Source organism: Artemia franciscana, chromosome 18, assembly GCF_032884065.1.
Source record: "Artemia franciscana chromosome 18, ASM3288406v1, whole genome shotgun sequence".
In the NCBI taxonomy this organism is placed as follows: Eukaryota; Metazoa; Arthropoda; class Branchiopoda; order Anostraca; family Artemiidae; genus Artemia; species Artemia franciscana.
The window spans coordinates 22,192,502-22,213,701 of record NC_088880.1 but is presented as its reverse complement, the minus strand read 5'-3'; the positions used below and the strand labels follow the sequence as shown (position 1 = coordinate 22,213,701).

The following is a 21,200-nucleotide window of genomic DNA, read 5'->3' as shown; positions in this document are numbered from 1 at the left end:
TTGCTAGGGTGTACTGACTGTGAGAAGGAACAGGAGTTAGCATTTGGAATATTAGTGAAATAATTATTAAAAGCATCCGGTACTAAAATTGGGTCAATTAATCTGCCACTGATGTCCCTAAGGTTAATAGGAACAGATCTTGAATTCCTTTTTTTTGAAAGGATTTCATTTATTGTAGACCAAATTTTTTGCAAGTTCCCTTTGCAGTGAGAGATTTTTGAATAATAATAATTTTTCTTTGCTTCCCGGATGAGTTTGGTATATATGTTTTTGTATTTTTTATAATTAGTCAGGTCAATAACGCTACTGGTTTTGCAAGCTAACTTATATAGGTCATTTTTTCGGTATGAAGAGATTATCAGGCTATTTGACATCCAGGGGCGTATATGGGTAGTTTTTCGGTTTGATTTACGAACTGGAAAGGTTGAACTAATAAGATCACTCAATCCCTGTGTGAAACTACTTGTGGCTAAATTAACATCCTGACAATCTAAAGTCTTGGACCAGTCGAAGGATTTCAAACAATCCGTGAATCGGTTCATATTCACAGTATTATATATTCTATTAGACGTAGGGGTATTAGTTCTACGGGGTTGAGTAGCTGATAGGGAGGGTAAGGAAAGATAGATTGGAAAGTGATCTGACAGGTCAGAAAATATTATTTTGGAGGACAGGTGGTTTCCCAGGGAAGTGGATACAAAAATGTTATCAATTAAAGTAGCGGTAGACCTCATGGGATCAACTCTAGTAGGAAAAAGGATTGTGGGAAGAAGACCACTTGAGGTAAATGTTTCAAAGAAGGTATCACTATCATTGTTATTGCTAACATTTAATAAATTACAATTGAAGTCCCCAAAAACTATTGCCTTCTTTTGTGGTAAATTAATAAAACTAGAAAAATCATCAAACTGATTACAAAAGAAAGGTGTCGGAAATGAGGGTGGTTTATAAAATAACGAAAAAATAAAAGAATTCTCGTCTACACTTATGTCGACGATTATTGAATAAATGCATCTATTATTTATAGGTTGCGAGAACAAGAATTCACAATTGAATAGTCTGGTGAATTTTAGACTTGATCGGATGTAAAGAGAAATGCCACCAGAGGACTTGGTTAATTTTCTTTCAATATGAATAGCTTGAAAGCCAGTGAGGGAAAATTCATTAGTATCATCAATTTCTGAAAGCCACGTCTCCATTATTCCAATTACGTCGAAAGGGCAGTAACCATTTGTTAAAATTAAATCTTTAAAATTAGCCCACTTATCCCGTATGCTTCTGATATTAAAGCAAATTACATTAAGTTTGGTCTCTTCCATTAGCTTAGGTTTCACATTTTTCACAAAATCAAAAGTGTCGAGATATTTACAGTTAATTTGGTTTAAAGGGCTAGCTAAGGTGTTGGTGGACAGATTATTTTGGTCATCGTAATAATTAAAAACAACATTATTGCACAGTGACAAATTATTAAGAAACGTAAAATCTTGTAAAGTACTTGTGTTTGTTTGACTGTTCATTTCTTAAGCAGTAGTTTCTGTGCTTCTGGACATTTATACGAATAACAGGGGTGGTCAGAGGAGCCACAGAGAGCACATTTCATGACAAGTTGACACAGGTTTTCTTTGGAGTTCTTGTGGTCACCAGCGCATTTAGAGCATCTCGGGGAAGCTTTACAGTTATTTGCAGTATGGCCGTAGCACTGGCATTTGTAGCACTGGGTAGGCAAAAACTTGTACTCAGTTATAGGTAGACGCTCGTAACCAATAACAAGGGGATTCTCAGTGGCATAGTTTAGGTGGTCACGTGACTCAAACTTTAATCGAAAAGACCTCGTACTTCCTAACTGAACAACTTCTATACAGTTATTAGCGAGATCGCATAGGTCACTTTTAGATGTTCCGTCAGGCACTCGGCGTACTATACCGAAAAAGGCAGGACTCTTCACTTTAGCATTAATGGATTGGTCTACTTTGCTTAATGCATCTGCCAAAGTATTGGCAGCACCCTTGTCCGACAGAACTACTTGCCATGCATCCCTCCTAGGCCTCAAAACAACTATGCTTGAACTGACACCCCCACAAGCTTTATCCAGGAAATCTTTTCGAGCGTCAGGATTATTCAAGTTTTTTGGTGGATTTTTCACAATAACTGAATAGGACGGTTTTGCGGGTGGGGGAGGTTTCATATCAGGAATAGTTTGCACGACTGACCTTGTTTTATGGTGCTCAGCGAAGCTTTTAAATTCCATGTAGAGTTCATTAACCTTTCGAGTTAACGTAGCTGTTGTCTCCCCTGGCACACATGGGACCTGATCTGGCTCAAAAATCAGATACTGAGGTAGGCTGATCTTTTTCTCATCACAAAGATCAAAGGCTCGAACCATATCACTTACATTATCAGTCACTTTGGGGCGCTCAGTTACCCTAGTAATAGAGGCGTCAGCCCACAAAATCTTCTTTGCTTCAATTAACATATCTCCTTTGAAAAAATCGCAAGCAATTTTTACAATATTATCAGCTGAACAACCTGCATTTCTAGCCCGTGAAATGAAATTCAACACGGGATTCAAGACGGTAGATCCTCCTGTAGGTTCTCACTGGTGGTGAGTGATGTAATTATATTGGCTTAGCTTCACAGTCCAGCCTCCACTCAGCCCTCTCCCATTCCTTGTTGATTCCAGCCTTGAAGGAGTAGGGAGTCTCAGCTTGGATAGTAGACTCAGATAGGCTATTCCAGAGAGAGACCACCCAAATGGAAAAGAAGCCATGTCATTCCCTTCTCTGACATCCAGGCAGGTGAAGCTTCAGACTGTGACCTCTTGAATTGTTAGCCAGGGAGAGGGTGAAGATTTGGTTCAGGTGACCAGATTTGAAACATTTTTGTGCCATGACTACATCTCTTCTATATCTTCAATACCTAGGGGTTGGAAGTCTTAGAGACCTTAGGCAATCCTGGTAAGGGGCATTATTTAAGCCACAGACCAGTTTGGTTCAATTGTTAAGAAAACAATTCTTACATCACAATATGAAGAAAACGGCTCAAATTATATTTTGATTGAAACAACTGATGTGTCTCAGTTGTTTCAACCTGTGTACCTGTAAATTAAATAGACTATGACAAAACAAAAAGTAGAAAAAACAGTTATGATGGTAGAATGTATAGAAAATATGTAATTTGGACAATAAATTTACACATTAGGGGGAGGGAAAGTAAAGTATAGCAAGGCTGCATTCAAAGTGTATCAGCTATGATTATTCTCTATATTATGAAGTAAGAATTGTTTTTTTTTTTTAACATGTTTCCTTTTCTCCAGTTAGTTTCCTAGTCAAATACCAAGTTTGGATTTTTATATTTTAAATTTATTGATTAATTGGTGTAATTTAAATTCAATTCACAGCTATGCATGCTCCTCCTCCAACCTAATCTATTCAAGACCTCCCTCTTTACACCCTCTCAAGAAGTTCCCATTTCCTTTAAATCTTTATTTATGACATCCTCCCAACCCAGACAAGGATGACATGCTTTCCATGTAGCCCCAGATGGTTGGCCAAAAAGGACAATCTTTGGTAATCTGTCATCCTTCATCTACATAACATGGCCTAGTCATCTCAACTGTTCTTTCATTATAGCCCTAGAAAGCAGGATTGAACCAATTTTTTTTTGTTGTACAACCTACTGTCAGTCAGCTAGGTACCCAGAACAGTCTGTAGGCAGTTTCTCTGGAAAACATCTAGTACATTTTTGTTTACTTTTTGGAGCACCTATGCTTCAGAGCCATATTTGACCACTGTCATCACTGTAGTTTCCAATATTCTAATCTTAGTTTGTAGACTAATCGTTCTGTTCTTCCAAACTTTGTAACTGTGAAAAAACACCCTAAGCCTTAGCTATTCTACTTTTAATATCTTCACTGCCCCCACCATCTTTATTAATAATACTACCAAAGTGAGTGAAGCTGCCAACCTGATCAATCTTTTCATTACCCAACAAAACCTTTTCATCTTCACTTATTCCTAGCCTTAGTGACTTTGTCTTCTTAAAATTAGTTTTCAAGCCTATTCTAGCATCCTGAACTTGCAAAACCTCTAAAAATTCATTCATTTTGCTTATACTTCCATCTAATATGCTTAAATCATCAGCATAATCTAAGTCCAGGAGCGTTTTTCCTCCCCATTTGATTCCATGGTCTGCAATTGCCTTTCCTTTGCTCCTTGAGACACAGTCCATCAAAATGATCCACATAAAGGGGGATAGAATACAAACCTGCTTAACTCCTGATTTAATACAAAACCAGCTACTAACCTCATTTCCTGCCTTAACCACAGCAGTATTATTCTCATACATAGCACAAATCACTTTAATGTATTTTTCAGGTATACCCTATAAGGAGAAGACCTTTGCTAATGCTCTTCTATCAATAGAATCGAAAAGCTTGCTCATAATTGATAAAACTGAGGACCAAAGGTGTTTGACAACAAAGGGACTTCTCAATTATTAACCTAAGAGTGAAAAATTGGTTAACATATCCTCTACCTTTTCTAAAACCGCATTGTTCTTCCCTTAAAACTTTGTCTACAGCATCTCTCAGTCTAAAAAGTATCATATTACTAAGTAATTTGCTACATACAGAGACCAGACTAATGCCTTGATAATTATGACGCTCACTCTTGTCACCTTTCTCCTTTTTCAAAAATCATATTCATAATCTTCAAGAGCTTATTTCTAACCTCAGAGCCACCAAATTTAAGAAACTCACTTATCATACTATCAGCACCTGGAGCCTTAGTATTTTTAATCCTTTGAGTACTGTTTCTAATTCTTCTCACAAAACAAATCTTCCTTCACATCCAAGGTATCACAAACTTTTTCATTTTCATGTTTATTTTTTCCTGCAACTGTATCTTGATTTAGCACATTCTCAAAATGTTCTGCCCATCTTTCTTTAACTTTTTCTTTATCACTAATTGTGGCCCCATTCCTATCTTTAACTGGGACTAGTCTAGACTGACTACTCCCTTTCAATTTATTAACATGCCAGTATAATATTTTACTATTATGCCATCTAGCTGCATCTTCCAGATCCTTGGCAGTTTTATCCATGGCATTGACTTCACACCTCCTTAGTTCATATTTTAATGCTATTGACACTTTCTTTACATTGCTTTTGTTTTCATGTGATCTATCACTCAGATGATCTTGTACAAGCTCCTTCTACTCTCTATTAAACATAAAGCTTTTTCACTAATATTCTTAGTTGCAGTTGCAGAAGGAAACCTAGTTGCAGAAGGGTAGTTACCCTTTCAAAATTTCAGCTTTAAATTAACCTTATACAGTATTAGATGGTGATCTTTACTTTTAACATCAATAAAAGTACTCCTATACACCCTAGTATCTTGTATTGATCCTGCTAGTCTTTGGTTTACCATAACATAATCAATAAGATTTGCTGTCTTACCATCATGTGAATACCATGTCAACTTGTGGGCCATTTTGTGACCAAACACTGTATTGGTAATAACTAGGTTGTTATACCTACAAAATTGTAAAAGTCTATAGCTGTTACTGTTTTTTTTTTCCTACACTAAATTTACCTAGGCTATGATACCATCTATCCCTATTTTTACCAACCTGGGCATTAAAATCTCCTAGCAAAAACACCATATTTCCACCTGGTACCCTGTCTATTTGCTCCCATAACTGTAAGTAAAATTCATCTGAGTCACTAGTATCTCCATCAGTTGGTTCAACATGGGCATATACTACTATAACTGGTATTCTGAACCTTTTAGTCATAAAATGAGCAATTAGTATCCTATTATTAATACCTTCCCAGCCTAAACAAGACTTAGCAGCTTCCTTATTCATCATGAGCCCTACTCCTTGTCCATGTACCCCATCCTTCCTGCCTGAGTAAATAAATTCTATGTCACCTAATTTCATGTTTCCTACCCTGGGATATGAGTTTCAGAAACTCCTAATAAATCCAGTTCAAACTGTCTGAATTTGTCAGTCAAAATGTTGATGCGATAGTCATTTTTAACATCATAATATCATAATATTCCAAGTTCCAATATTCATGTTCTTTAAATCTTTGAATTTTGGCCTCAGGAAAAGCAATGATCCCAGATACCAGTGCAGGACAGGGACCAACATATCTTCTCAAGTCTATTGCTGTATTGAGAAACTAAAATCAAATACAACAGAATAATGCACTTATTAGTGATAAGTTTTTATTTTTGGCTCTCTTTATGATTGGAAAGTTCTCCACTTAAAACCTCGTTTCTTTACTTTAAAATAATTTGCATAATTTGACCTAGCTGTCAAACGTTGGTACTTTTATCCCAAAGAAAATGGGGTAGTGACATCCTTAGATTCAAATAGAAATACTTGAGATAAGAGTGTAATTTTTTTGCCAACTTCCCCCCTCACTCCATACAAATTCTTGAATTTAGATATTTAGAGTTTGTCCAGGGGCTGGTATCCCTGCATGGCTAGCTGCATTTTCAACTAGTTGCCAATGGTTGCTCACTAACCATTTTAATTTACAAATTGCTTGTAGCCAGTTGCATATGACCAGACGAATGAATACGTTTTTAAATGAAAACAATTTGAAGTTTTCAAATTTATCACTTAAAATTACAATAAGGCTATTTACCATAAAAAACAAACATGAAATAGGCATCTGGCAATTTACAAAGCAAGAAAGCAGTAAAAAACAACTGGTTTGGGGAAGTCACTGTTAATTAAAATTGTAGCTATTAACAATAGCTGCATTTTCAAGCACCAGTATAACCTATGATCAGCTGTCAGTGATACCTTGGATGCCATTTCAATTCACAAGTTGCTTGTAGTCAGTCAGCAGTGACCAATATGCTGAAAACAGCCATAATTCTTTTCAAATCTGCAACTTATTCAAATTTACCAATTTACAGAGGAGATGATTGTTATAATTGGATATAGAATTAAATTCTGAATATAATTGAATATTAATTTCTTAGTTATCTCATAATAACGAAGAAATATTATATTTCTTTATAATATAATTATTATTAAAATTATGGATTAATTTGGAATTAATCCAGATTAATTTGGATTAATTCCAAATTAATCCATAAACTAACTGGTTCCAAGTTTGGTTCACAAAAAGGGCTAGGTCAAAACACTTTATCTAGCCAAGTGTGGAAGACTTGGTACGCACTTCCATTGCAAACAGTTGTGACCATCATGGTCCTGTCTTTCAAAAGTAGTTTAGCCTCTACAGATTTCCATACTAGGTCTTATCACGATCTGTTTACAGAATATTTTTTTGTTTTTTTTTATGTTAGTTGTTTTTGTGACCTGTATGTTTGCTTAGTTGTTTATTTTCATAGATTTGTATGTGAGTATTATGTTGTCAATGTTGTGATAAAGAATGTATTGTACAACAAGCTTGATAAATATTACCGCTTTTGGATTTAATAAATAAATAAATTCCATATAAAGTAGAAAAGGAGTAAGATTTTAGACTAAAGAGAATGGATAAAAGTACATTAATAAATTACAGAGGAGGAAACTCAATAAAAGTTTGGTTCTAGGAAACCCAACCCTGAGCTAGCCTATTTGTGCAAATGATTTTAAGAATCAACAGAGAGCACATCAAAATCTTTTGCACTTTGAATGATACCGTCAGTAATTATAGCACTGGTACCAGACTCTTTTTAACTAGCAACAGCACACTTAATCATATTTCCATATAGGCTTATTCTGCTTTGCCAGAGTTTTTGTATTCAGCTAAGTCCAGGAGATCTACCAGGACATGCATATTCGTGCTGGATACATGCCTCTGGTTATCCGAGCTAAAAATTGGGTCACTCTGGTTCTTTGCTTATAGCTCAAAAACTAAATGGGTTAGGTAATTTCTAGATCATACATTTTGTAGAGCGATAAATTTTGTACCGAATCCATTAATAAAAAATATACATTATGTAAGCAAATTTTCAAGATAAATGAAGATTATTTCCAAAACGCCATAAATTATGTTATGTTTTTTGTCTATTTTTAAAGATTGAAATTGAACAAAAAAAGACAAAACAATTTAGAAAAGGAATGTTCAATTTTATTCATTTTCCTTTAAATTCGCCTATAATTGAGCGATTTGTATCAGTTCTGAATTTTTTATGGATTTTAAGGTTATTTTGGTCAGTTGAAATTGATTTTTAGGGAATTTGAGGAAATGGGGATGTAGCATCGGTTTGTCAACTGTATAACGTTGATTTTCGTATTCAGCATGATCGATTACGTCAGATAGCATTCTCAAACCTTCTGCTGCTTGTTGACCATCCAAAACCTTAAATATCAACATCTCTTGTCTGGCTCCCTGACTAAAGGAAAAGGCTTAAAAAGGACATATAAACAGTTCAAAAATAAGTGAACTATAAATAATGGATACTTAATGTGTAAGAAGGGCTAATTTCAAGTAATCAGTTTTCCGCTTTCCATCATATAGTTATTTAAACTTTATATAACATGGAAAAATAGCCATCCAAATGTGTGCATAATGTAAGACATAAGATGGAATTTTTCGAAATAATAGTATTTTTTTTATTTCTCCTAGAAAAAATTCGTTAAAGCTTCTGAAGATCAGCCCAGGGTGCTACACATTATTTAGATTTAGTACGGTTATCTTGGGCTCAAGTGAACTTTTTAATCTAATAGGATAGCCTATTGTGAAAGTGAATAGTTAAGTTTTTTTTTTGTTTTTTTCTTCTGTTCATTGTGTTACCCAGATAATGTATTGAGTTTCCATAAAATAGTCTTTCAAATGGGGCCTAGAGACATTAAGAGCAAGACATTGAATGATACTATTAAATATAAAAACAATAAATTATGAAATAGATCCAACATCCTCTGAGCGAAAAAAAACAACCAAAAGCGGGAAGGTTACTGTTGTTAATAATTGCAGTAAGATCACCACCAGCATTGCAAGCTGACAGTGCCAGGATTTCCATAAGCTGTACAATAGTATGAAATTGTTTTGTATTGATCATATTGATTCATTGAGATCATATTGATCATGCCCAGTATTGGCATGAAGGTTTTCAAAAATCCTCCTTATTTCCCTGTTTAAAATTATTGCAGAGGACACCTATGATTGTTGACATTATGATTACATAAACACAATCACCTATTCTATAACATAGTCTTTTCTTCTAGTTCTTACAACAGTTGAAACATTACAGGTCACTCAAAGACCTCTTTGTGCTTAAGCCAAGTGTCTATAATCAGCCTTTTGATGAATTGATTATGTTTTTGGCTCAGGTAAGAATTATCTTAGCATGGGTTCAGGATTCTAAAAACTATTTATGTAAAAAAAATAAAAAAAAAAAAATTGCCAGACACCGTAATCAGGTTATTACACACAATCCATTACTAACAACCTAGATTAATCAAGTAATTCAAGTCTTTTTTTTTGGTGATGCACATAGTTTCAATCTTCCTAGCTGGAAAACCTTCTTTAACTGAAAAAAACCACAAATCTGTTGTGCACTACCTAGCCCGTTTGAATGTTTTTTGCTTAGATCTGTTCCGGATCTGGTCCGGCTGAAGAGTTTTTAGATAAAGATTTTTGAATTTACTACAAATATGATTTATGTGTGACTCATTCTGTCAAAATCTATTCGTAATGACAGCTTGAATTGCTTATGTTGTTATCTACAGAATTGTGTTTTCTACTTTTTTAATAGTTGATATTTCAAAAAGCTGGACAAGCTCTAGAGGGTTTGTATGATTTTTGTACCTTTAATCCATTCATAAGTAAATGATCTAAATCAACCTGTCTGGGTTCCCCTTGTAAGACTAAGTGTCTAGCACGGAGGAGGTCACACGAACAAAAAAGAAAACACACTCTGCTAATCATACGTGCTTAAAAAAATGAAAAAAATTACGCATACCACCATTGAAATATTTATAGCACTATAAATATTCATGTAAGGAGCTATTAAAATCTAATATATAATAATAGTACCACACATGTATAACAATGGAAAGGGAGCTACGAAAATAAAAGGAAAATTGGAGATGAGAGAGGAGAGGGAAGAGAAAGATAAAGAGAAAAAAAGTGCCTGTTGATTAAGAAGGAAAGTCCTCGTGGAACTTCTAAATCTGCCGTTCAAATGGGATTTCTATGTATCTAAGGGCAAACTTATTGTTACAGTATCTAAACACTAAAAAAATCCCTTGAAATGGAGATAAAATCATCTGGAAGTAAATTAAGCAAAAAGAAAAATACAAAGGAGGTACATGAAAGGGTATATATACGTCCTTTGATATCTGATGTGGAACTAACAAGAGAAGGTTTATATTATTGAATTTGTTGCCTTACTAAAAATTAATTTAAAGTGTAAAGTTTTCTGATGGAAGTAAAGAGCTAAGTTGAAACTTAAACGAACAAAAATTACTGTTTCGTGATTTATGCAGCATTTTTCTTAAAGAATGTTTCAAACAAACCGGATCGTGATGCTTCCATATATCTGTAAAATGAAAAATTAGCACTTCACTGAAACACAACATTGACGCGAACGAAAAAATAGAAATAAAAACTTAAAAAAGAAAAAAAAGGAGGAATCGAAAAATAGGAATCCAAAATAGAATTCGTCACTGGTCTGCAGAAAACGAAAGAATAAAGCTCTCAATAGTCTTTTACTGGCCATTAAATCAATAACTTTTACAGCAGGGTTTTGGCTCCCCCCCAAAAAAAAAATGAAAAAAAGATTCGTTTTCAGTAAAGTACTAGTTTTACCCTTCAGGGAAAGAAATTTCGGTCTAAAAATACACTTTTGGGGACCCTCCCCTTTTCATTCTCTTAGAAAAAATCCTTTTATACTGTGTAAGCATAGATTCCCGCCGAATCGATTCATTTGTGGGGATTAGATCATTTTTCTGGGGGGGGGGCTAAGAAAAAGTGTGTGTTTAGGTTATAATATTCTAAAGGGGTGAAGCACTCGGTGTGAAGCAGTTAATTTTACCTTATATGATTGATGGTCGTTCGTAACATGTGGCCAATCACGGACCTGAAAACAATCAAGCGACGTTATACAATGGATAACTGTTTTTCTGGGGTACGGTTATAATCAGAGGCAGTTGGTTTTCAGATTTTCACGAGACAGTGTACAGAGTTTTCTTTTGTATGAGATAAAAAAATTCCTAAAAAAAGAAGTTTTCTAAAGAATAATAAACTGCCATATTGAACGTAATACCAGCAGAAATAAAGTCCTGTAATAATTCAAACTCAAAACGACTAGAAATTGACATTAAAGAATAATTGAAGCCCAAAAAACCAGAAATCAAAACGGACGATCATAGCAAACATAAAAATAACAAGTAAAAATACTGACGAATAAATAAATATTAAAAAGAGTAAAAAATAAATTGAATGTTCAAGACAAACTTAAAACGAACCTCCTCCCCTAACCGTAAAAGTCTAAAGACTATTGTGTCATTGGCGTTTTATTGAAAACTATTTGTATCTTGAACAGTGTGCTTTTGTTTTTCAAACAATGACGACTAACAAAAAAGAAGTCGCTATAATAATGAAGATGACTGGAAAGAACTAATGAACATAAGCTGAGTATTTAATATACAATGATACTAATTCCTAGAAACTTAGCAATTCAAAATTTTATTTTACTGTAATTTTATTTTATGTTATAAATGGAAAAGGAAATATTTTTCGCATGATTTGTTTTCAGTAAAGCGCAAATGACGCAGTAGGTTTTAGACTTGTACGGTTAGGGGAGGGTGAAGGGGCCAGTAGCTAAACTCCTACTTGTAGTAATTTTTGTTGGTTGTGAGTTTGACTTGAATGTTCAATTTGATTTTTACTCGTTTTTAGATTTATTTACTCATTAATATTTGCGCCTGTGATTTTGCTTGGCATCCCCCTCAACATTTTAAAAAGCTTTACCTTAGTACCCCTAGCTTTTTTGGAGATTTGGGATCAAACCTGCACCCTTTTCCCAAAAAACCCCTTTTATATAAACAAAGGATAACTTATATAGCTTAAAACACTTGCACTTATGTCATCCCCAGAGGCTTAGTTATTTGACTTTTTGACAATTTCGGACAAGACGGCTATTCCAAAATTTTGATTAGATATATTTTTTTGGGGAGTGGGCAGCTAAAAGCGATTTGGATGGAGACTGGTTGCCCTCTGGCCACTTGTTAACATTCCCAGAACATGCCCTGAAAGTTGAAACTTACTCCCCTCAGCTGTTCTTGAAAAATTGCGGACATGCCTTTGTGATAAACTGGATGCACGTCTTATCTTTTGATTTAGTTTAATATCCCCTTGACGTTACCCGAAGTTTCGCCTTGATATTTTTAGCCCTTTGAAAAGACTCAGAATCAAACATTCCCCCTTTTCCTGATGATAAATCCTGCATACAAAATGGGCGGATGTGTAGTTCCTAGACTTTTTGATTATTTTGAACAAAATTGTTTTTTTAATTTTTATCAGTGTTGAGGGGAAGGGGCATCCAAAAAGGGCAAGGGGACTGGTTGCCCTCTGATCACGCTTCAACATACGCTGGAAGTTTCAAATTAAAACCTTCAACCGTTCCTAAGATATTGTTGATACGCCCTTTTGACAACCAGCATGCGCAGGGTGCGTTTTTATTGAGTTCGTCAGCCCTCTTAAAAGCTGTGGGGGGATAGGGGTTATGCTATCCCCAAAGTTATATTTAAACGACCATTAGACTGTTATAACAAGATGGCTATTTCAAAACTTTGATCGAATGTTTTAGAGGGAGAGTAACTAAAAACATTCTCTAAAGTTCAGCACTCTTTGAAGTTCCACGTTTATACCCTGAGCCTTTCGGATACACTCAGAATCAAACATTTACCCTTTGTCTAATGATAAAACCCGCATATAAACAATGGACAAATTGTATAATTTACAATCTTTGCCCTGGGACTGTGGGGGCGTGGTATCCCTGGAGGCATAGCTATTAGACCTTCCAACTAGTTTGAACAAAATGACAATTTCAAAGTTTCAATCAGTGTTTTGCAGAGGGGGCACTTAAACATCCTTCTTCAGCGTCCGCTGAACATACCTTGAGTGGTTTCACCATTATACCCTTAGCCTTTCCTCAGATATTGCAGGTATTCCTCTTTGACCACCAGCTTACACTTAGTGTGTTTTGATTGTGTTCGGCATCCATTCCGACATTTCCTTAAAGTTTTACCTTAATAACTTAAGCCTTTTAGAGTCCCAAGACCAAACCTACCCTCTCCTCCCAATTAAAGACCTTATGTGTTAAAAGTGGGCTACTTGCATAAATTACAGTCCTTGTCCCGGGGGCTTGGGGGGGGGGGTATTGTCAACCCCGAGGAATAGTTAGTTCACCTTTAAACTGAGCAAAATGGCTATCTTTCAAATTATTGTCTCCTTTCTATTGTCAATATCTATCATTTCATGGAAAACCAAATTTTTAGCGTTTCTTTCATTTTTTTTAGTGTATTAAGGGTTTCTTTCTTTATGTGTCCTTGCTTCTTTCTCCTCAATAAAGTGCAAAGTTTAATTATTTGCCTCGTCAAAGCTTTGCTTCTGAGCCTTATGGTTTAATTGTATTTTGTTAAATTGTTTAACACTTATAGATTAATAAATGAACAAGTACACCCCATTATAGAGATTGCATGCGGTCAGTGGGACTCAATAGAATTTGACAAATTTTATGTGTACTTCGTGTGTATAGTGTGGATATAAAGTTCAAAATTTCGTTTTTTTTACGGGGGGGGGTAGGTAGTGGGAGTTATAATTTTGCGTTGGGGTAGGGGATAGTGTTTTTCTCTAGTTCTAAAAAAAGACTGTGAGCTATGTTTTTTTCCTTTTTATGATTGCCATTTGGTGGAATTTTCGGCTGGTCAACATATGATTAGTAAACTGTTAGTATTGACTCAGACAATATCGGAATTGACTCATTATCATGAAGAGTTAACCAACACATTTGCCAAGTTATTAAATACAAGGATTGGCTGTTTTTAGTTTCTGCCTGACCGTTTTTATTGGGTTAAGTTCAGTAACGAGCTTATTCGGAAATAAATATGGTATCTTTTGGAAGCCTCCCCCCGCTCTCGGCAAATTTATGGCTTAGCTAGATTATTATAACTCCTGAATATTGGTTAAATTTTGTTACAAAAGAAAAGCTTGCCGTATATTCTTGATTGTGTTTGATATGTGATATTGTAGTTGATTTGATTTTAATAATGAATAACAATATAAAGCAAAGTAGAAAGCCTGTCTCTTATAAGGCTAAGCATCATGGATGCAAGAGGGAACACTATCATGAAAGAATAATAACGTACAAATTTATGAATAATAAAAAAACATACAATGTAAGAAAACGGCTTTTATATGTTACTGCTAAAACCTCAATGGTAAAAAAAAATTGTACCTCTACAAAGAAGGACTTGGCAGGAGAGAGGAACGAAGGTTTCCATTTTGCAATCTTTCTCCAAGTGTCATTAAAAAAAAAAATCATGTATTAATTTTGGTATTGCTCATATCGCGTAATTCTAATGCTTTAATGATTGATTTAGCTTGCTTACTGCTATCCCGAAGATTTATCTGACTACCCACAGAATATAATGGACATTCTGCAACAGCATCAGGCAACTATTAATCAAGAAATTAGGATGGTAAGTCGCTTTCTGTACAAATAATTTTTTTCTGTTGTTTCCTACTAAATACACAAGTAGGGACAATCTAATCATTGTTATCAGATATTTAATTTTAATCAGATATTTATAATAAATAATAAATTTTATAATAATATAATAATTTTATAATTTTATATAATTTTATAATTACAATAATTTTGTATAATTATTATAATTTGATAATAATTTTATAATAATAAATTTATTATTTATAATAAATAATAAATAAGATATTTAATTTTAATTGTTCAGAGCAAAGCTGATGTGTTAGTGAATGAATCATTCAAGCTTTATTTTTTCTTTCTTTATGTTCTGTTAGTAACAGAGAAACCATGACGATTTGGTGTCTGAAAACCAAAAAAAAAAAAAAAAAAATCCTTGTAAACAACAAGTCTTACGCAATAGCTGGGTTAGTGCTATGCTTATTCTCCCTCACCCGGGAAACCCCCTCCAATTTTTACCCCACATGTAAGAATTGAGCAACCACAGAGGAAGTATGACAAATAAAAATGATGAAAAAAAGGAAATTTTGAATGTTCCTCCTGTATCCCAAAATATAGTTAGAGTATGTGGCGTAGAACATGGGTGGCCACCTATGAACGGTAAGTCACCGCGAGGTGACCAGTGGATTTTTTTTTTGGTTTTCATAATAACAATGAAAGTTTAAAAGCGCACTAATCATTTTTTTTTAATATAATTTTTCTTTCTATTCACTAAAAGACTTTTTAAAATGAATATATCCCTGGCAAAAAGGCCCTTGTATATTCGCAGTGTGGTTGGTTTTGACCCGGAGCAAAAAAGGGTTGCTGATCCCTGGTGTCCTAAAGTATTTCTTATCACATTTTTGTTTTATTTTAATTTTTTTCGTGTTTTTGTTGGTTATGTTATCACAGAAGGGGCTTTTGAACAAGATAGATACCTCAAAATTTGATTCGATGTCGCGGGGGGTTATAGGAGGGCTGGATGGCAGCAAAGGAACCGACGGAAGGATTATTTTTACCCTCTCATAGCTGTCGGACCCTAAAAGGGCTTTAGAACTCTTTCCAGTCGGATTAGCCCCCTCTCAAGTTTCTGAGGTATCCCTTTCTACTTGAAGTGGATGGGAAAAATTTTTTGGGTGCATTTCTGGCCCTTTTGGGCTGCATTTTGAGGGGTAAACAATTCTTTTGTTTATTTCTTATCTGCTAAGGTTTCATACAGAGCCTCATCCAAGATTTTTTTCGGGGAGGGAGGGGGATTTTCAAAAAAAATTGGGGGGGGGGGACAAAAACTTTAAGAAACGCATCAAAGATTTTCTTAGGTATTTGTATGATATACCCCCTGCAGCTCAAGAAGTAAAGTTTGGTTAATCGTAATAAAATGTAGGCTACCTAAGTATGATAAAAATATAATTCTTTGGAAACAAATTTGGGCTATATATTTGCACATTGGGGGGTGGGGTAAAGTACAGCGGGTCGGCATGTAAAATGTGTTAGCTACAATTATTTGGTATTATGAAGTAAGAGTTCTTTTCTGACTTCACACTGTCCAAATATTTTACCCCTACCCCCCACCCTCTAATGTGCAAATATATTTCCCAGATTATATATTTCCCATATATTATGTCACTTCTCTGTGTTTTCTCACTAACGCTAAGTTGAAAGTAACTAGCGAAAGAAACCGGTATACAGTGCGTCAATGCATGAACAACTTGAGCTGCAGGAGGTATATCATACAAGTACCTTTGTTTATATTTTTTTTTGTTTCGTTTTTTACGAGTCGGGCAAACATTTCGGGGGAGGGGGGTCTAAACTCCCTAACCTCCCCTGGATGCGGCCTTGGTTTCATTTTCATGTTTCAGGCCAATCGAAATTATTTGGCCCCCTTTTTTGGGCACCTATGTTAGAGGAGGGACCAATCCTTCGAATAACATTTTTGGACATTAGTCCTCTCGGCCCAAGGACTTACGATTGTAAGTTTCAAATTGTTCAGGGAAAAATGTTTTGCAGAAACACTAAAGAAGAAATGAAAATGTAAAAATTTATACCATAGAATATTCTATACTACATATTCTGCCTATATTTGGAGTATAGGTTGATTATTCTTAAAAAAAAATCGTCGATGTTCTTATATTTCACACTTTCTTTGTGACTCCTCAATTTTACGTGTAGGAGGAGCGATTTTCTGGGCGAGAATAAGCTGGAGTCGAGCTGGGTTCTATGAAGAATAATAGCATGTGTGGTGTTTCTAATAAAGTGAAATTGAAAAAACATTTAGCGATTTCACAGATTTCATTAGTTAACAGAGGTAGACTTTTAGTTGTAATTGTTGCGTTTAACCTAAAACCTGTCTTTTGCAGGTATTTGGGTTAAAGTGTTGGTGAAACTAACAAGTTTTGTAAGTTTTGCAGAGCTACGGAGCCAAAATGTTTAGAAACATATGTACATAGTAAGAAAACTGCTAATTTTTGTGCATCGTTGTAAAAATTAATATTTATTTATTTATTTATTATTACGAATAGCGGTAAGCATCAATGCTTGTCGCAAAAACACAAAATGATAATACTAATCTAAAGTAAATTGGTAACGACAAACTACACAGCAAAAACTTCTAAATAACACGACACTACATAGCAAAAGCGTCTAAATAAAAAGGCGTATTTACTAATGCACTCTTAAAAATTCGAACACTCTCTGCCTCAGAAACCTCCAAAGGCAAACCATTCCATGGTCCGGCAACTCTACTAACGAAAGATAATTGACCAATTTTTTTCAGTGGTTTTGGGGGATATAATTTATAATCATGCTGACGAGTAGAGTGATAATGGCTAAATTTAAAAAATAAATTTGGATCAACATCATCCACTCCTTTAATTATGCGAAACACATTTACAAGGTCACTGCGACGTCTACGAAACTTCAACGACGGGAGTTGAAGCCTAGAAAGTCTCTGCGGATAGGAAAGGCGCTGAAGGTGTAGGACCAATCTAGTGGCCCTTCTCTGAACCTTTTCTATCCTATGCTCTTCCGTTAGACTTAATGGAAACCAAACAGAAGTATTACACTCAAGAAGAGGGTGGACCATTGATTTGTATAGTAGTAAGAAATTACGAAGGTTAAACCTACTAAAGCTTCTCCTTATAGACGATAAACGATAATTTGCATTCTTTACAATTTCTGAAACGTGCTTATCAAATTTAGATTGGGTATAAAAGTAAACGCCAAGGTCACGCACTATTTCGTTAGAAGGGATTCGTATGCCAGACAGCTGTTAAGTATGCACAGGTGGGAGTTTATGAGCATAGTGTAGAACAACACACTTAGAAGGGTTTATGAACATGGAATTAGATTCGCACCAGTTGGGTGCATCACGGTTGCAAGGGTCTTGCTTTGGGTCATCCGTTCAGACAAATTAAAAATACTAGCGAGTAATTTGACAAGGTGAGGCATGTTGGACTTTCTGTTAAACGTATTTATGAAGCCTCTGTTTTAATAGGCTACTTGCATAATTTGATCGGCCTTGTTTCTGGGACGGCTTTATTTTGGTTGAGAAACTGAATATATTAAAACTGCACTGCTCTTGAAATCCTGAAATACCAGCTCTGAAATGAATCCTGAAATACCTGCTCTTGAAATACCAGGAGCTAATAAATTGGTCTCTCTCTCACTAACTCTTTCTCTCTCTCCCTCTTTCTCTCTGTATGTGTGCGCGTGTAAGGAATTGTGATTGTATTTGATTAGAATGAGACCAGTAACTTCCTTGTTGTCTGTTTTAATATATGGTGAAAATTAAATAGTTTTATTTCGCACTATCTAAATCTCTTATGCTGAGTGAAGCTATCTTCTATGTTTTCTCTTTTACAGACGATGTGTCGTGCTTTGATAATGCTGCGGAACAAGAATCTGTTGACACCAACTGTGCTGTTGACCTTGTTCTTCCAGCTGCTCCGATGTCAAGACAAAAGTCTGAGGAAGTTTCTTACAACGCATATTGTTACTGATATAAAGAATATCAACTCAAAATCGAGGAATATGAAAATTAATAATGTAAGCTTCAATTCTTAATTATGGTGTTTGGGATGGTGTCAGTGTGAAAAGAGGTCGTACAAAGGGATTTAAAGGAAGTAGGAGCTTCATAGAAGAGAGTTAAGAGCGAAACTTCGAATAGATCAGAAAGATTGGGGAATTTTTATAGTTAAAACTATTAGGACATCATTATATCTTCCCCCTTTTCCTTTATAAAAGCCATCATTCAAGCATATTGAAGTATAATGAACCAGAAAGAAGATAATCAACATTGCCATTTCAATGGATTTGGAGTATCAAGGCGTAATTATTGCTTTGATTAAGAAGATATTATTGCCGCTCTCAAAATAAAGGGACAAATATATTTTTTTGTTTCTTCAGGACAGGGGGAGGGTGCAAAGATTTGAAGAAGATTAGTCTTTTTCCGAAAGTGTCCTTTTTCACCAAATGTTAACAAGTTGGTTTACCAAATATTTTTGTGGTTTTCTGTCTTCTAAAGAGAATGGGAAAATTTATGAATTCCCCCCTTCCTCTTTGCAGGTGCTAATGATTAGACCACAAAGAAACAGTTCTCTTTTTTGCACAAAATCATTTTTTTATATTTTGCACCGAGTTCGCACTTAGCTCATCTCTGCACCAATTCTGTCAGCAGTTTTGACTTATCACTGTTTTGATTAAAATGGCTATTTTGAAATTTGTATCTGATTCTCTGTTAGGCTGCAGGGACGGACAAGGGCACGTTGGGTATTGAAAAGGAATCAGGCTACACTTCGGTTGGTTCGGGCTCTTATAAACTGTATGCGAACTCAGGATTTGGCCAACTATTGGCTTGGCCATGGTAGTGTGATACAAGGTCATAGTTTAATGAGTTATCAATCAAAAAGACAAAATGATGGACACTTTTCTATTAGGGTTTTGGGCCCTTTAAGTGTTGCCTGTCGATCAGGAACGCATTTAGTGTTTTTTTTAGGAAAAGGACTTGTCAAAAAAAAGTTAAATGAAATGAAAATAAACACCTTACGTAATAAAAAGCTCAGTAGTTTGGGACGAGAGCACGCTCCCAGTCTTCTTCCTTGTTTACGTCATTGCCTTTGATATGTAGATGACTTTTGCATGTTCAAATTGAAATTTCCTATTATTGGTCTAGCACTATCCCTCTAACAAACTTCCCTGATAATTGTTTCTTCTTTAGGTATTACAGAATTTTATGTATGGAATGTTAAAAGATACAAACGTCACCGCTGCCAAGCTATCACTGGTATGTATAATTTTTCATTGTATGTAATGTCTCTAAGGTTTCCTTGTTTTGGTGGTGTTTGTTGTTTCTCTTTATGAATTAAAAAAAAAAAACTTCCGAAAAAGAAGTTTTCTAAGGAAAAGTAAAGGCCATATGAAACACAATTCACCTTTTATAATTTTAACTATTACAGCCATAATCATATTAATAAACAAGAAGAGCTGGCCGAGTAGTTAATGCGTTGTACTGCTAATCCAATGTGCTCCACACGTTATGGGTTGGAATTCCATTCCCGTCGATTTTTTCTCAGCGGAAAATTGAAGAAGTTTATTTTCAAAATTCCTCCAAACATCAAAGTGTCCTGAATCCTGCACACAGTGTTTTTGGAACACTTTAACAAAATTTCTACAAAGAAGAGTTCGGGTTTTGAACCCTTCTTTCACTGTAGAAGTCTAAAACCTACTGCGTCACTGGCGCTTTACTGAAAACTATATGTGTCTTGAACAGTCTTGAAAAGTACAAATAAAATAAAACTGAATCTCTGCTCGTTTTCCAAACGGTAAAAGTGTCATTTTCTTACTTAAAAAACCAATTCTCCTACTTAAATTTATCATTTTCTTACTTAAGTGGCTACAAGGTTCTGAAGAGTTAGTTTACCTTTATTTGATTATAATAATTGGGAGAACAGAATTCAAAGACAAGTGAGAATTGGATTAAGGATTGGCTGGTAGACCGCCGTCGTCTTCAGGGAGTAGAGTTTGTGTACTTCTAACGAATGGTGTCTTCACTACAAACAGGAATATGGCTATTGTCCGTTTCCCTAACGGTAAAAGTATCATTCTTTTACTTAATAACCAATTTTCTTACTTAGAATTATCAACGGTAAAAGTATCATTCTTTTACTTAATAACCAATTTTCTTACTTAGAATTATCATTCTCTTACTTAGGTGGCTACAAAGTTCTGTAAAATTGGTTTACCTTTTTTTTATTGTAATAATTGGGAGAACAAAATTCAAAGACAAGTGAGAATTGGATTGATGATTGGTTGTTATGCCACGGTCGTTTTCAGGAAATATGGGTTATGTACTTCTACTGAATGGTGTATCTTCTCTACGGACAAGAGTAATTGTATTGCCCATTTCTCTAACGGTAAGAGTATAAGACCTACTGCGCATGTGGCGCTTTGCTAAAAGGAATTATATTACAAATATTGTCTTTTGTTCTTATTACTATATTGAAATAAAATGAAAACTGCAGTGAAAAC

General features: G+C 35.0%; 1 protein-coding gene across 2 annotated transcripts in view; it reads left to right on the top strand.

Moving 5' to 3' along the window:
* LOC136038755 (protein SDA1 homolog) overlaps positions 1-21,200 on the top strand; it is a 128,566-nt gene that overhangs the window by 38,864 nt on the left and 68,502 nt on the right. Inside the window, exons 2-5 of one of the 2 annotated variants that reach the window (XM_065722122.1) lie at positions 9,193-9,297; positions 14,575-14,673; positions 18,537-18,719; positions 19,891-19,956. In XM_065722122.1, coding sequence (XP_065578194.1) covers positions 9,193-9,297; positions 14,575-14,673; positions 18,537-18,719; positions 19,891-19,956 — 453 coding nt within the window. The remainder of the gene's footprint in view (positions 1-9,192; positions 9,298-14,574; positions 14,674-18,536; positions 18,720-19,890; positions 19,957-21,200) is intronic. The other variant, XM_065722123.1, reaches the window with a different exon arrangement.